This window comes from Sinohyriopsis cumingii, chromosome 6 (assembly GCF_028554795.1).
Source record: "Sinohyriopsis cumingii isolate HCF-2022 chromosome 6, ASM2855479v2, whole genome shotgun sequence".
NCBI lineage: Eukaryota > Metazoa > Mollusca > Bivalvia > Unionida > Unionidae > Sinohyriopsis > Sinohyriopsis cumingii.
This window is the reverse complement of record NC_142966.1, coordinates 65,058,417-65,075,593: the sequence shown is the minus strand read 5'-3', so window position 1 is coordinate 65,075,593 and position 17,177 is coordinate 65,058,417. Positions and strand designations below refer to the sequence as shown.

The following is a 17,177-nucleotide window of genomic DNA, read 5'->3' as shown; positions in this document are numbered from 1 at the left end:
TCTTTACCTTGATGAATACTCTGGTTTGTCTTTGATGATAGTATGATTAACATGATTATATCCCATAATTTTGCGTATATTCAGAAGTTAGGCGTGGTTTACTGGAAGCATGTCACGCGACACGATGGAACAAACGTATTGACTGGCTGTTTCAGTTTCCTTTGCGACCGACATCGATATAAAAACGCCCACAAGGACGGATTCAAGCGTGTCTAAGTTATAAACACCGAACTAAGATGGTGTACTAGAACGATGCTACCCAAGAAGGACAGTACGAACAGTAATATTGAATGTGCAGTAATCTCCCAGAGCAAATGTTATAACAATAGTTTACCTAGTTTTGGCAAATATTTATCAATTTTATGCATCTTATTTTGTATACACATCATGTCCAACGAAGCGCAATAGATGTACAGCTTTAATGTGTAGGGAAGTAAAGTAAGGACAACTACTGATTCCCCATTATATAAAAAAATGTGTTCTGACAAGCATAAAGTAGTGATGTAAGATGCAGTTATAGTAAACCCCAAATATCTACTCTGGAAATAGATAACTGTCTGTACCCATAGATGGGTAAACAACACGTGGAATTCCGTTTATAAATGAAATGCCCATTCGTAGTATGATTGTGGCTGGGTGTAATTTCCATTGTTTTCACATTTCCTATGCATAGATCCATTACATTTTTCATCCTGATAGTGTTTGTTGTGGACATGTCCTAGCTGGGATGAACATTTTATGAAAACGTTGACCTTAATTTTGTAAAGGAAACATCACAAGTGACTGAGGAATCCTTCATTTTCTAATAATTTGGCTTTGGAACGATATATATTCTCAGTTTTATATAAGGTTAAATAAACTTATTCCAAGTGCGTGTATATATTTGTGTGTGGTCTAATAAAGTGGAGTCATTTTCAAAAACAAAAATCCCATATCTATGTTCTGTTAATGCAAAGATAGTTACATCGGTGTATGTTACAGAGATTAAGATGCTTTCATTGCTTTTCAGGTAGTACATATAACATTCCCATTGCCATATGGCTGATGGATACACATCCATATAATCCACCTTTGGTGTATGTCAAGCCAACCAACTCTATGCAAATCAAGACAGGGCCAAATGTGGACAGCAATGGGAGCGTTTATATTCCTTACTTATCGGAGTGGATATATGTGAGTTGTGTGAACTTATTTAAAATCCAGATATATTGTTCGTTTTGAGTTTATTGGGGCTCTGTATCAAGATGCAGGGGACCTATTGCAACGACTTTCACTCTCTGTCCGTTGACACTTCTTGTAACCAGCAAAGTTCTTCAACCCTTAGGCCACAAACATATGCCTGGTTCTGACAACACAACCTACACTGTTTTAGTGACCCGACACCATAACATTTTATGGCACATACAGATTTATAGTCCAGTTTTTCACCTCAGAACTTAAAACTCTTTGATTGGAAACTTTGACGTGAACTAACACGAGCTCCGAAAAAGGTAATAAAATATTAATATTGACTTTATCTAGTTTTTTCTTTACGCCTCTATTAGAAAATATAATTGTTACCAGTTTGGCTCAAGGACCATTCAACATATTATGATGCAGTTTGGTATGTTCAATTTCTTCGGGACCTAGATGTGCCGTTTGTGGATTATGTTTCGGCAACTCTAGTTCGGCCGAGTTATTGCTCTTGATACCCTTCGCGCATGTGATGTTGCTTGTAGCCAATCGTAAAAGATAATATGATTCAGTTTCATACTAATATTGTCTTATATGTTTTTATGCGTTTAGTAACGCCTACTGTATTTTGGACAGAGTCAACGTATGATAGTAACGTCAAGAAAATTCTCGTTTAGACAAAGAAATTTTCAATGATGCTTGCAATGAGCTTGGCTCAAGAATCATTCAATACATTCTGATAGAATTTAGTAAGAATATTGTCTCTTTGGCCAAAAGGACTTTTTATGGGTTTTGTCTTGTCTACTCCATTATGGATAGAGTGATGGCCCTTGTCAGTCAACTACGTATTTTTACATGGGATTTTGTTTGTAATCAGCATACACCAAGAACCGTCCACATTAAACATATTCTGACGCAGTTGATGTCAACTTATTTTCATAGATATAAACATGTTTTCTGTCGAGTTTGTCTCATCCGCACTAGTTTGGAATTTCATTTACCTAATGTCGATCAACTTTATATCTTTACATGGAATATTTACTGCATTTATGAGACTTTAAACGTGAATCATTTCAACTGATTCTTCATTTAGTGGAATCATAGCCACTGAATGCTGAGCTTCTATTGAGCAAATTGTGGCGTGAGTGGCCATATGTGAGGAACTCATCACTAATAGTTCCTGTATTGAATATCATGTAAGCATGTAAGCATTTAGAAAAAATCAAAATGTAGAATTTGCGTCTCAGTAGCTTACCTTTAAAAGGCAGTATGTTTCTTTTGACTAAGGAAAAATAATTTAAATTAATAATAGAAACACTACATAATACGTTTGATATTTATCTGTAAAATGTACAGTATCTAAAACTCTTATAGCCATTTACAGGTTTGATAATAAGATAATTATTGCTACCTGTGACTTAGTTGCCAAATAGCCTAGATATTTGTTCATTCAGAGCAGTCAGTGCCTCTTTTTGAGTAGGCTTTTGGAGTGGAATGACCTTCCTTGGATAGACACAATTTGGTTTCGTATTTGGTTGATTATAGTCTTACAGTACAGAAATATTTATAATATTAACAAAACTTAAGTCATCTAAAATGCTATCTGATAAAGGTTCTTTTCGATGAATTGATATACTTTTTTTGCTTTCTACACATGGTCTTATGTGAAATCAACAAACTGCTTTCTGAGGAATATTTTGCATGAAATCTTCTCATTTGAATATATGTATGTCTGTATGTATGTATGTATGTATGTATATATATATATATATATATATATATATATATATATATATATATATATATATATATATATATATATATATGTGTGTGTGTGTGTGTGTGTGTGTGTGTGTGTGTCTATCTATCTATCTTTCTATCTATCTATATCTCTCTCTTTCTCATAACACATATATATGTTATGCAGATAAACACACAGAAAGGCACACGAAATATTCTTGAATGGACTTTGAACTTCAAGATTTTAGTTTGAAGTTGTCAGAGTGATTTTTTTGCCGTAAACGCACTCAGTATTGTAACATGGGATATTCGATTGATGTACTCCATGGATACTGTAATAGTACCAGATAATGCTTACATATGTAAAATGATAGTACGGGATCATGGTGAAAACGATTACATAGTCATATAACTGAGCACATTCATAGTCTAGACAGAGCTGGATCACAATGAGAGCTCTTATCATATAGGGTCATGTAATTGATCACACTCATAGTGACAGTTCTGGATCACAGTGACAAAACTTTTATAGTCATATAATTGAGCACACTCTGAGTTAGTCTTCACAGTACTGGGTCGCATTGATAACGCTTGTCATAAAGTCACAGTATCTGAGAACACCATGTGCTGGTCTTGACAGTACTAGATCCTAGCTGGAAAACCTGTGACGCAGAGTGACATAATTGAGCTTACACTGATTGTGTCTTTGTCGCTAAGCCAGCTAACACATTCTCAAAAGCACAAAAACGTCTGAATAACTTAGATATTTTAAATAGTGATGGATGTTACTGACACAATACCCTATATAAATTTAAAAAATCCATTTAGAACAAACGACGAAGTAGTAAAATACCCAGTTAATTACAATCTTATATAAATTCTGGGGTTCAATATTATGAATGTTATGTTTGTTGCTATTTATTCTTCTTTCATCACAATGTAAGAATAAGATGCAGAACAGCCACTAAATTTTTCATTGAGGATGTTGTTTTAAAGATCCTACTCACATATTTAAACAATTGTGGTTTATGTTTATACTTTGTTGTTTTTAACAATTCTTGCAGCCCAGTTCAGACCTACTAGGTTTGATACAGGTTCTGGTTATAATATTTGGAGAAGAACCCCCGGTGTACTCTAGAGTGGTTCCACCAGCAAGACCACACAACCAAAGTCAGGAATCAGGGCAGACACCCAATCATGCTGGGCAAGGTCATTATTTCTTCCTTCTTCTCACATTACTACATGTGTAAGTGCATATTTTTGCAGTGTTGAACAGCGATGGGGAAGATCTTTCCTGCATCGCTTGACGGTTGTCCTGTATCAAATAACAGAAATTGGCACAACAATTCAAATTAATTCACAGTAATCAAGATTGACAATAATTACAGCACGCTTATGTCTTAAAAACATGCAACGATTGAAGTTAGTTTCCTGCAGATAGAACATCTTGAGTCTACAGCCGGTCGTAATTGCTAATGTTTTTCTTTCCTAAACGGATCTTCTTTTTATCTTTTTATTGTCTTTAAAAAGAAAATCATTTTAAAGTGAAAGTTCAGTTGAAGAAGATGATACCAATATTTTGTGTCCGTTGAGTTACTTTTAGGGTTAAGTGCATTATTTATTTTAAGACCTGATAACAATTTGTTTATCGTGGTGCAGATGTTCTTAAGTACACAGTTTTGGATGCTGTGTATTGCCATTACTTTGACAATCTCAGTCGCTTTTCATTGAAAACTGATTTGCACATAAAGACCTTTATAGTCTTATTATTCACCTTACTAAGTTTGACTTCAGCCCTGATTTAGCATTCAGGAATAGGAAAGAAATAATGATTCATTATACATCAGTGTTGGATAGCAAAACTTCAACCCCGGGGATCAGAAAAGAATATCGTCTGGTGCAACATTGTGAGTCACGTTTGAGATTTTCCCATCTTTCAGTAGTACATAATACATTATTCCATCAATCTCTCCTACAACAAGAGAATACTTTGCATTAATATGTTGTTACGACTCTTGGTCTTATAATATTTAACAGAAGAAGTGAAACCAAGAATTTAAGTAAAATTAACAAACAATTTATTTCTCTACAGTACAAAGTGAAGATTCAAGGGACACTTAAAGTATTGTGAATTAAATCCCAAATAATCCTAAATGTCCTCTTACATGTCTAAAAATATAGACTATTCTGAATTAACTCCAATAGTCTTGAATATCTTGATATAACACAATGATGCAATCCAGAATGCCTTTGAATGAGTTCACAATAATCCAAAGTTTTGTGCATAAATTCAAACGTTAGTGAGGGCGTTTTTTTTTAAAATTCTAATGAACATATTAACAAACGCAACTGCAAATCCTAACTACAGTTGGATTTCCATAGACTCATCTAAATAGTAATGAATTATTTGTTGATCAGATCTTTTATGTATACACAGTTTTCGACGGATTGTCTTAAACTTGTTAAATAATATGATCAATACCTGTTGATGTGGTATTAATAAGTAACTTTCTTATACACTTTTCATAAGAGTTATGACCCATCTGACTTGCAGATGAATTTATAGTATGATAGAATCTTGTGAATACAGCTAGTCGGACAGATTCAAATAAATTGGAAATTGTATAAATGATGTTCAAATCGACAAATCATTATGATCATGCAATGTGTGTTATAGATTCTTGTGCATGTTTCTTTGAGTTCTTGTCCTTTCTTTTTTGCAGCTAAATACAGTACATGATATAATTATGTGAATGCAACTACTATCGAGTTTTTGAGTTTTTATTTTAAGCTTGGTGCATAGTGCACTTCTGTTTCTTATTGTTGAGGTGAATTCTACTATGATTTAATAAAGAAGGTGTCCATTATACATTTGAATTATTGAGAAAAACAGGAGGAGAAGTTTGCACTGAATCAGTGGTAGTGCAATAAACGAGCCTTGAAATACTGCTGTAAAACATTTCGTTGGGATGGGATACTTTTTCTTCTTCCAATACTAAGCTTCTTTTATCAGTAGTAGAAAATCTGCAACAACTGCGGTTAGAAACTAATAACCTATTTTGAAACGTACTTTAAGTCAATTCTAACAAATATATAAGAGTGTTGCTTATTGCTTGATTTTTGTTTTATAAATCTTCTGCTACTTGTAGATACAATAGTGTCCCAATTTCCGTGTTTCATATCTACATGGTCTTTACAATCATTTTATTTTATTTCTCTGCCAATCTTTCGGCGGATTCTCTAGGCTGACGGGAACTGTTTGTCAACTTCTTGAATAGTGTCCTTTTCGTATTTAGTGCAGTGTCTAATCCTAGTTTTAAGATATACAATGATTTGTTTTTTATCCAACATTTTCTTAAGCATATTACAATGCAATTAAATATGCCTTCACCACTAAGAAAGAAGTTTAGTCTGTATCTGAAGAAATTAGAATTTGAAATACATTACTGGAATATTGTCTAAGAGTTGTATCTAAATTTATTATCTTGTTGGTCCTAAAGTTAATTTCTCAAATAACGTTTTTAATTGAATCGTTTTTAGTTGAAATAAACAGTGAAATATATGTTCTGGTTTGAACTGAGCCACGAAAATAATACATGATCTAATTCCTTGATTTAACTTGCAATACTTTCATGTGTAAAACTTGTATTGTCTTACAAAAATAAGATAAATCCGTCCTGTTGTTTTGTTATATATTACTTCTGAGTTAAATTTTTCAGATGACAATTTTCTCCCGTATTGGACAGTACATGCTCCATAAGTATACTGTTGTATCTGAGTACTTGTTCCATGGTACAACGTTTTATGTCAGTACTTGCTCCATAGATATAATTTTGTGAGTATTTGCTTCATAGGTACAATGTTGCATGTGAGTACTTACTCCATGATACAGTGTTGTGAGTATTTATCATATTATCTGGTGTATGATCTTTAAAACTATTATATACAATTTTATGTTTTTCGGGTCCATTATCAATCAAGTTTTGCTTCTTCTCAGTAATCCATTTTAACTTACTTACATTTTGGAATTACAAAGTTGTTACAAATTAGGTTTAATTCGTTCATATCAATGCGGTTGTATTCGAATTAAATACGTCGCTATCAGATTAAGGTATTTTTACATTTAGATAAGTGTTTGTATTTGAAAATATACATGAAATGTGAATACTGACTTTGCTAACTCTAGAACATTTTAACCTATTAAATGCCAACATAATATTCCACACCCAGCTGTTGCCATCCATACGACCAAGTTTAGTTGATTGGGCAGAGTATCATGTTACACAGCGCTGTGTATTATTTATTGAACCATAAGCGAAATCATCATTCTAGTTTTTACAAATGTCTGGTCGATCGTGCGTAAAATATTCTTTTTCAGTGTAGTTCACTTTCATCTCCGTAACAATTTGTGCAATTCCTTGTTTTCTGTAGAAATTAACTTATTCTGCAGGACAGTGATAATTCGATGTAGTTGTAATTTCTTAAAAGTCTAGTTCATTAGTGGGTAAGTAACGGGAGAGTGAGATAACCTGTCGACTGATTAATTATAATTATTTCACTCTCATTACTAAACTACTCACATGTAAGCCGTACTATTGTGTTATTGAATGCATACTATTTCAATAAATATAGTATAAGTCACTGTTTTCAATGCTCAGGGGCATTCATTTACTTTGTAGACAGCACTCATGTTTAAAAAGCAAGTGAATATCCCCTAGTCCCGAAAGCACTCATTTTTATAAAACAAAAATATACCTTCCACTCTTGTAGGCACTCGATGCTGCTGAGACCATATTATTGAAGTAAATGAAGATAACAAAATTTAAAATACTTGAACGTAAAAAATGGCACAAAACTATTTAGTGATATACTGCATTGATTTTAGAGATGATATAAGTATATATTGATATTAGTATTATATTAATATAAAACCATTAATATATTATAGGCTTTGGTTTGCAAGGTTAGATGTGATACAGTAATGTTTAAATCTAGTAATGATATGAAGAACATTCAAGAAAATATCTTTTTTTATTTCTCAACTTCCAGTTTAAAAAAGATATCCTCCAATGCTTCAGAAAATATGCATAGTTACAAATGGCATAAAATGATAATGTCAGGAGAATAAAGATCATCAGTGTGACAAACAATTGATACTATTGGACGTTTGAGGAAGGAATAGATTATGACGTTTGATGTGGATACATACATACGTTTGAACTGAGGTTAATTTACAGTCCAACTCATATATCTGTCATTACTACAAGTCAATCAGCAATGATTCATCAAAACAGCAATATAAATTATGGAAAACAGGATAAGCTTGCAAGAACTCACGATGGCTCAGTGTATGAAGTTGATGTTTTTAAATCAACCCTTGGGACTATCAAAATTGAGTATCAATGTGAATCAATTAGTACGTTTGGAGACACTGATGAAATGCTGCAAAGTGCTGAAAGTTGAGGCTTAAATTGCAGATGTTGTTCTGTTTGGTTATTGACAGCACATACAGGTAATTTATCTACATAAAACGTTCTCTGAATGTTTTGTACGGTTTTAAATGCTTTTAAAAAGATCACTGTTTAAGCCATCTCTACTATAAACCTGAAAGAACCGATACTTAAACAAATATTATTCAATTACTGAATCAAATTGCTGTACGAAAAGAAAAAAATGTGTGGTGTACTAAATGTTATATCAACAGAAGAATCTACCTACATATTACATAAGCAGTTAGGAACAAAATCTTTCCATTTAAAAGGGTCTATCTTACCAACTTGGATGACCAATGCCATGCAAATATTGCTGAGATATGAGTTTGAAAAAATGTAATAATGTTTATAAATACATTTTGACAGTAATTAATGTATTGTGAAATGACACAGGCAGAAAGTCAAGATGATATGCACTGCATTGTCACAGACATTTTCAACAAATGAAAGTCTCAAATGCACAGTTTGACTAGAACTAGCTTTACAGCATTAAAGACAAGATTTTGCTGGACATGGACTCAATAAGTACTCTTCATTTTACTCGGACAAAGGTAATCTGTAGAGGAAACAATGAAGACTTTGATGTGGAAATAAGTCCCAAACGACGAAACAGACAATTGGCTGACGGTTTACCAAATCTAATTTATGGTTTCAATAACTCCAATCAAACATCAAAGCATTAATACCCTTCTATCCTGTGTAGTGAGTAATCTTTCCACTGCAGCTTGCTACTTTGAATCTTTGGTAGTACCAACCAGTAATTTTTTCTGGCTCTAATACTTGTTATCAGCTGTCTCATTTGTGTCTGTTGCTGGAATCTCGATAGTTTCAAAAAGTTGCAAAGTTCCTCTGATAGTAACATTTGGTTCAATTGGGATATTCTTTTTCAGAGATGATAGAAATTTAAATTGCGTTTCTGGAATTGCGTGTAATGTTTGAAATGCACCACAGTCATAAACATTTAAAAAAAAAATAAATCTGTAATTTTGAATAAACTCATGATTTCTAGTTTAGAAGTTTAAAAAAATCCTTCTCTTTTATCTGTGTCCTTACATATCCATATTTTTCTGGGTCTTTGTTTCCGCCATTATCCCTCATGGATGGCTTTGTTTTCATATTACAAAGTTTTTCCCATATGAATACTACACGTATAGATTGTTTTCTTTAATAGCGAATTAAACCCGAATAATGACCCTATCTCAGATTTATGTAACACTGACAACATATTTGAGGCATCATATAAAATAGTTGTATTAAGGATAGGTAGTGACGGTTTCTAAATATATTAGTAACAATTTTATGAATGACATCAAATCGTGGAACTAAGAAGTTTCCAATTATATTCTTTTCAATAGAATGTAAATGCAATAACTAGCCGAGTTCAGATTGACGTGAATAGAAACATAGTTTTTGAAGATCAAGACCTATTCAAACATTGACTCTTTACTTTATCTTCATCTAACCCAAGCAATCAGTAATAGAAGGAGCAGATGATTTAGTTAACGTTCAACAATAAATCTAACCGATCAAGCAGAGGATACATTGTAAAATGTATGCTTGGAAAAATGTAGTGAAAGTTTTAATGTATGGGAAACAATGCCACTTTACAATATCATCTTGAGCAGTTACATTTTTGACTAAGGAAATAAAACAGAATGATCACGTAATTGCAAGGCTGATGAATGATTTCAAAACAAAAGGATCCTGGCCTGAACAACAATATCATAGCTAACAATAATACATTGATAAAGGTGCATAGAAAGACTGATGTAATAGCGATAACCAGAAAGGCTGCAGGAGATGTAACAACATAACTAATGTGAATGAAATCAAGATTAGAATAATGAAAGCAACGTATGATATGGGCATTACAGATTTAAGTGGGTAAGTCATGACCAAAAAAGGTATATTTACTGAGCCTTGGAACACGTTACGTGCTGAGGTTGAACAATTAGCTAAAAATACAAAATATAACGTTGATGGAAAAGTGGTCAGTACTATAGGTGTGGTTCAAAGTAACACTGCTGAAACGGAGAAACATATAATGATCAAGATTTACATTTACAATAGATGTAGATGCATTAAGAATTGCTCTCTCATTTGGGAGTTAAAAACGAAATATATGCCAGGATATTTATTGCTGTACGATCTTTGCATTGAAATGACTGAGGTGTGTTCTGATTACATTCTTATAAATGTTATATAAAAAATCACTCTTATTAAAAAAATAAAGGTATTTAGTTTTTGATGTTCATTTTAAATATCCAGAAACGAGCTTTTTAAGTCCCAAGCACCACCTTAGAAATTTTCAAAACTTTTGCAATAAGTTTGCTTCATCATGTTGTGATGAACACATCTTAGAGCAATAGACAACACACAAAACAGCTTTATTCAATTGAAACTGTCAGGATTGAATACAAGTTAAGGAAATGTATATATCGACTCATGTCTGATATGATTGACGCCATTTCTGTTTTTTTTTTACCAGATTAGAGCTAAAAGATAGACTTTTATATACATAAACAATGCGCAGAAGGAATCTACTTGGTAATGAAATCAAGTTAATAATATATGTAAGAGAACAACATTTTATTTTATTTTACTTGACACACAGTACACACAAACATATGCCACAGATCATGACAATGCTCTCAGCAAGCGAATCATCTCAAAAAGAACTTTTTATGTAAATATAGATTTGCTGGTGTTTTTGTGTACGATACACCATCTATGATTTGAAGAGCAATTACTAACGGTTTATCATTTAAAGAAACATCTATCTGTATAAGTTGTGTTTTCACAATAGTACGACGAGGAATTAATTAGACACGACAGAACACTAAACGAACACCAAACAACAATTCAAGACATTGATAGAAACAGGGCCAAGCACTTGAATACTTGAATGAAAAATCAAGAGACCAAAGTTTTCATTCTCAGGATTTAAACAAAATTCATGGATTATGCCTTCTTATATGCAACTGCCAATATTCATGATGCTAGACATGATTTAAATGATCCAAACTTAAAATATTTTGCCAACATTGTGTTGAAAAAGTCCACCACGAATACATATTCATTGCATTTGCAGAGAGTCTTAATGAAGGTAACGGTTCTTTTTTCAACACAATTAGTAGCGACTTTTCTACGTACGGTAAATGCATAACTCATAGCAACCAAGAAATAATTCTTCAATGAGATAATTTTTTGGAAAAAAATCTTTCATCTAGTGATCTGACATGCAAGCAAAAGAGGATGCTAAGTATGCAATGATAAATAATTTGAGGAGAATGTTTGTGAAAGATATAATATCATACGTTAGTGATATTCATAAAAAGCTTAATCAATAAAACATTTTCACGAGATATAAAGATATATGCCTTCCTGTATTCGTAAGGACAAACACTATTGAACAAGTTACCATGAAATAAAAACTGAGAAAGTTGAAATCAGGAGCAGTTGACACTCAAAACACTGGTACTTAGACTGTATAGCATGTGATGTAATAGAAAGATGCGTAGAATACCACATGTCTTTCAGATGCTAACGTACCATAATCCAAAGCATCCATCTGGATTCAGCTGGAATTTCAGATTTAATATTAACACTCGAAAATCAGCAGTAGTGGTAAAAGGAGTTCTCATTATAACAGATTACATGACAGTGGAACCAAAATTGCAATGGTCAGCACTGTATACATTTTCAAATCAACCGAAAACATGTTTTTTTTCGCACTAAGATGAGACATTACCTTTAACACAACCAGTGAAATAACGTTCACCAAAATGGAATCGCTTTATTTATTACGTTTTATATCCCATAAGACTCCACCGAAAAACAATACGTGGCAACCTTCTGCATATACAAGAAAGCTATATGAGACATACCTATCCCATAGTATTGTACCAAATCACACTTAGTGATATTGTCTGTACATGTGAGGAAAACATATGGGACAAAACTGTCGAACAAATTAGATTATTTAAACATATACTGTGACATACATCACATAGGTTACACGTACAAGAAGGCTTCTTGAAAAACACCTGTCCCCAGCGAATTCCCTCAATCACAGTCACATAGCTTGCATATAAATAAGTCCCTTGATGGGCACATATCTCACAGTAGTTCATTCAATTACATTAATAAATACTGTCTGTACGTATGAGAAACAAATATTCACACTTTTTTGACTCAAGCATACTGTGGTATTCACGTCAATGGAAGCTTTTTGATGTTTATTTTAGCACATATCCAGTTCGTTAAAAATCCAAAACGACTCACTTATCTCTTTTTTATTTAGCAGTTCTGAAATTCGTTTGTGAATTTATTTTAAGGAAATAAATATAATTGTCACTTTGAGTTGATTTCATAAGTAGGACTACCGTCATGACTGGATGTAAAACACACGATAGGTTTGTTGAAGAGCTTCTCTAATGGTTTTGAATTTTTCGTATTGACAGGAACCGAGTACATATAGCCGGGTTTTGATCAGAGCGTATGTTGGGGAATCCTCTTTCCTTTGTAAGGGTTTGAGATCGAAGCATTGAATTTATGTTAAAGCTGTAGTTTTAGCCAAACATTTCTGTTTAACGCGATAAGCAAAATTAGTGCTTTCCATGTCTGGTCAACTCTGTGTCTGTGGTTTTATAAAATGACAGATGCTCAACATCATGACTTTGAGTGTCATTACATTATGGAAAGTGAAGAATGTTTTCCTACACTTTATGCTGTAATGTGTGAGGAGAAGCCACTAACATTTCTTACGTGCAGATAATATACAGATTACAGAAAAGAGCAGTTGGGTTGATGTTAAATTTCAAAGATCTTTTAACATCTACATTATCTCTGTTCAGCATTCTTGGATGATGTCAATTAAGGATTAGAAAAGCCGTTCTTAAATTTGAGGTCTTAATGTTTGTACGTTTATATAAAACATTAGCACAAGAAGTACATGGTCGAGAGAAAACAATGATTTACAAATACTGGAAGTTCGGAGAGAGTATTTTAATAATATGGAGCAGTTTTTCCGCGTGATATTACAAAAGCACTTAATGGTTCTGCTTTAAGAAGTTATCTATGTGTTAACAGCATCTTAATCTTGTATACATTAAATAACCATTTGTTACATTTGTAATTGTTTATGCAGTAAATGTTACTCTTGGGAATTCTTAATTAATTACATATATATTTGTATTAATTTCGTGGTTATAATTTGAGCTAATTCTGTCACCATGGATAAGGATATTATTATTATTATTATTATTATTGTTATTATTATTATTAATATAGGCAGTGATGATGAGGAATTATTGATGCTAAGAGATGAATTGAGACGAGTTGAGAAGAGAAAGAGAGACAAAATGAAAGAACAGGAAAAGAAGCAGTTAAGACGTGAGGTCGAAAAAGCTAAAGCGGAACTGATAGAAATGGAGAAGAACGAGACTGTTTCTCAGAGCGACAGGTGAAATAGATTATTCAAGGCAAATGAAGAATTTAAAGTAAAGTAAAATTTTTAATTAAATTATGACCTGCTTTCAAACATATAGTTGAGAGAATAGATGGAGGTTCTGTATCATTGTACGACGAGAGAGAGAGATGTTATTGCTGTCTGAATATGTAACTAAAATCCCAAATAACTCGGCTTCTTTTTAATCTCTATATCAAGTATGCCTGATTTAACGAAGTAAAAGGACCCTTTTGTAAATCTGAATTTGGAGTACATGTGGCCTAAAGATGCAAAGAGATTCTTGTTGAAATCTGAATTTGAAGCATGTCTTAGTTAGCGAAGTAAAAAGACTGTTATTTAAGTCTGATTGTGATGTATGGCGGGCCTCAGGACTCTAACCATCCAGGTCGCTCTTCTGTTTGTGATGACATATGTAGCGAGCACAAATCTGTTGTATTGATTAGTTAAAAACTGAACATTGCTTTTTGAAGATTATCTTATTTATTTACGGACGAAATTAAACTATAATAGTGTTGATATTTTTGTGCATTTGACGATTTTTCGGTGATGGTAATAATACTACTGGGAAATACGTTCCCTGTCAACATAAGGATATTGACGCTAGGGTGATGTGATTTGGCCCATATCTTTTTCAACCACGATTGAGTAAAATACTAATAACAAGTCTGAACCATTATTGAATGGGGATGGGAGTGATACATGTCCCCAATTGTGTTTAGAACGCTGTTCATGCCTCTGATGGAGAGTTTGTGAAAAAAGACGGTATTGCTGGCACGCAAAAGAATTGCAAAATACATGAAAATTTTTTTCGTCTGAAGCTGTTACATTATTTCCTTTTGCTTTCAGGAAATGAAGATTAAAACACTTTTAAAGATCCATTTGACAGCTTGCTGGACAGGCTTCACACACAGAAGCGAAAAACGAAACATAGACAGGCAACAATAAATTGACCGAAATAAAGACAAATGAAAGAAGCGGCAACACAAGAAATTTGTAGCCGTCCAAATCGTAAAAATTTGAATGAAAATATAATACAAGCAGTGCAAGAAACACTATTATCAATATTTTAGTTTATCTTTGTAAGAGACCGGTCACATGGTCAATGCATTGAGATGGCATCTTCACTGTAATTCTTAATATCATGAAATCGTTACACTGAGAAAGCTTGTTATATCATACATTTAAGATATATAAATATGATGAATAGGAATATAATATATGCAGTACATTGATGGTTAATATTCTTAAAGTTTAATATTTTATGTTTTTGAGATTTAATAAGAACATTTGTTGGCGCTGATATTAGCTTATTTCAGATCTGATGTTAAATATTTTTATGAATGTAGGATTTGATGGCCATGAATCATTTAATCAAAATTACTTTAACGAGATTCATACCATTTTGAAACATAAATGTACTCTCTAATATAATACATTATGGTTCAGACGATAACTTCTGTTGAAGTGTCCTTGAAATTGATTTTACTGTTACATGCTGATGCTACAGTATATGTGTTTGCTGAACGCACAAACTCCAAAGGACTCACAAAATATGGTTGAATATTGCAATACATGGAGATTACAAACAAATACAGATCAAACAAAAGTTCTGATATTTCCAAAGCTCGGACTTAGATACTTTCCTAATCTTAGATACTGCAGTCATATATTGATTTTGTTCATGATTTTAATGACAAGTCTTTTAAATCAAAGGCTTTGTTTGTTTAGTATATAGATAGATATACCAGAAGCACTTTGCACATTGCACATTATCATACAGATTAAATTTCCATGCTCTTTTTACCTGACAAAACTAACGAAACCCGTTCAGACATTTGCTAGATCCAATGATGACATATTTTACTGCGTCACCGCGACCTAGTTACATCATAAACGATTTTTAATATTTGATCCCTACGAGTTCTTAACATCGTTATACCATCTATTATATATGATATCGTTGCAGTTGAAGTTTTAGAATATTGACTATCTTGCATAATGACTGCAGTAAGGCTTAGTTTTGTAGATTAAATCAGTTTTTTTCTCATCACATTCGTGCAGTTTTTGTATAGGAAATTAGGAGTCACACACACACACACACACACACACACACACACACACAGACACACACGAACGGGGCTAGAGAAGGTTTCAGAAATGCATGGTTTGCCTACTGGGTTACCAAGCTGCAAAATCTGGCTTCCAATAGAATTGTGTTGCTGTCCACATTAGATATTTCCTGACCCAGTTCCACTAAAAGTAATAAACCAACAATAAATCGATGTCTAATCAGATTAACTTCATTCATAAATAAATAATACCAAACATGTATGGCTTAATCAACATCCTAATGTTAATATTTATATCTCCTCAGTTGTTACCCTTTATGCTCTTGGAAGAAAAGGAGTTCTACACATATGAACTACGTGTACTTCATCGACAAGTATGCTGCACATATAATTGAGTTTCACTGATATGAAGTACATTGAGTTAAACATGGACAGATAATGATATGTATCTCGTCTCACCCGATAAATGTTCGAAATTTTTAAATAGATGAGGATAAAACTAAACCCCCTTCGTGTACACGGCAATGAAACCCGTCTATACTTTCATACATATTTAAAGCATTTACATATTATTACACAGAATTCTCTGACAAATTAAATATAGATAAATGGAAAAATGAAATTAACAAATAAATTAAAATGCAAACCTCTTCAAATGCTATACTTTTATGAAACAAAACTAAAAGCACGAACTACAGAATCAGATCTTGGCCCGAACGCGTAGACATAAGATGCTTAAGGTAACTCTGACGTAAACAAATTAGTATAAGATGGTTAGCATATAAGTTGTCACCTTACCGGTTGTACGACACATGATGTCGTTACCGGGTTTTTTAAATTCTCATTAAACAACGTCTACATTATTGGCTTTGAAATAAGTGTTCAGAATAATTTATCATCAGAGAGAAAAATGAAAGAACAGGAAAAGAAGCAGTTAAGACATTGTCACATATTATACAGAAAGCATTTGATTACTGTTTTGTGCCCCATGTGAATGATCATCATAGTAATTTCCCGTCTCGAGCATCCTGCTACTTTTACATAAAATACAAATTAATTGATTAATGAATCAGTGAATGAAATAAGTTGCTCAAAGTGTCTAAGAAGGCGGTAGCAAATTTGTGGGATCGAGTTGTTAAATGTATGTGAAGGTTGAAACCCTATTATTCAACAGTTTTCTCTTCGTTCAAATTACAGTGCATATAAAGACTTGTTGAGCAGAACACTCAAACG

At 32.9% G+C, this 17,177-nt stretch overlaps 1 protein-coding gene across 2 annotated transcripts in view; it reads left to right on the top strand.

Annotated features, from left to right (window-relative positions):
• Nucleotides 1-16,204, top strand: part of LOC149797105 (tumor susceptibility gene 101 protein-like) — a 30,472-nt gene extending 14,268 nt beyond the window's left edge. The window contains exons 4-7 of one of the 2 annotated variants that reach the window (XM_089961778.1): nt 1,010-1,173; nt 3,978-4,122; nt 13,698-13,906; nt 14,722-16,204. In XM_089961778.1, the coding sequence (XP_089817904.1) occupies nt 1,010-1,173; nt 3,978-4,122; nt 13,698-13,873 (485 nt within the window). In that variant the 3' untranslated portion in view covers nt 13,874-13,906; nt 14,722-16,204. The remainder of the gene's footprint in view (nt 1-1,009; nt 1,174-3,977; nt 4,123-13,697; nt 13,907-14,721) is intronic. The other variant, XM_089961777.1, reaches the window with a different exon arrangement.
• Nucleotides 16,205-17,177: the final 973 nt, after the last annotated feature.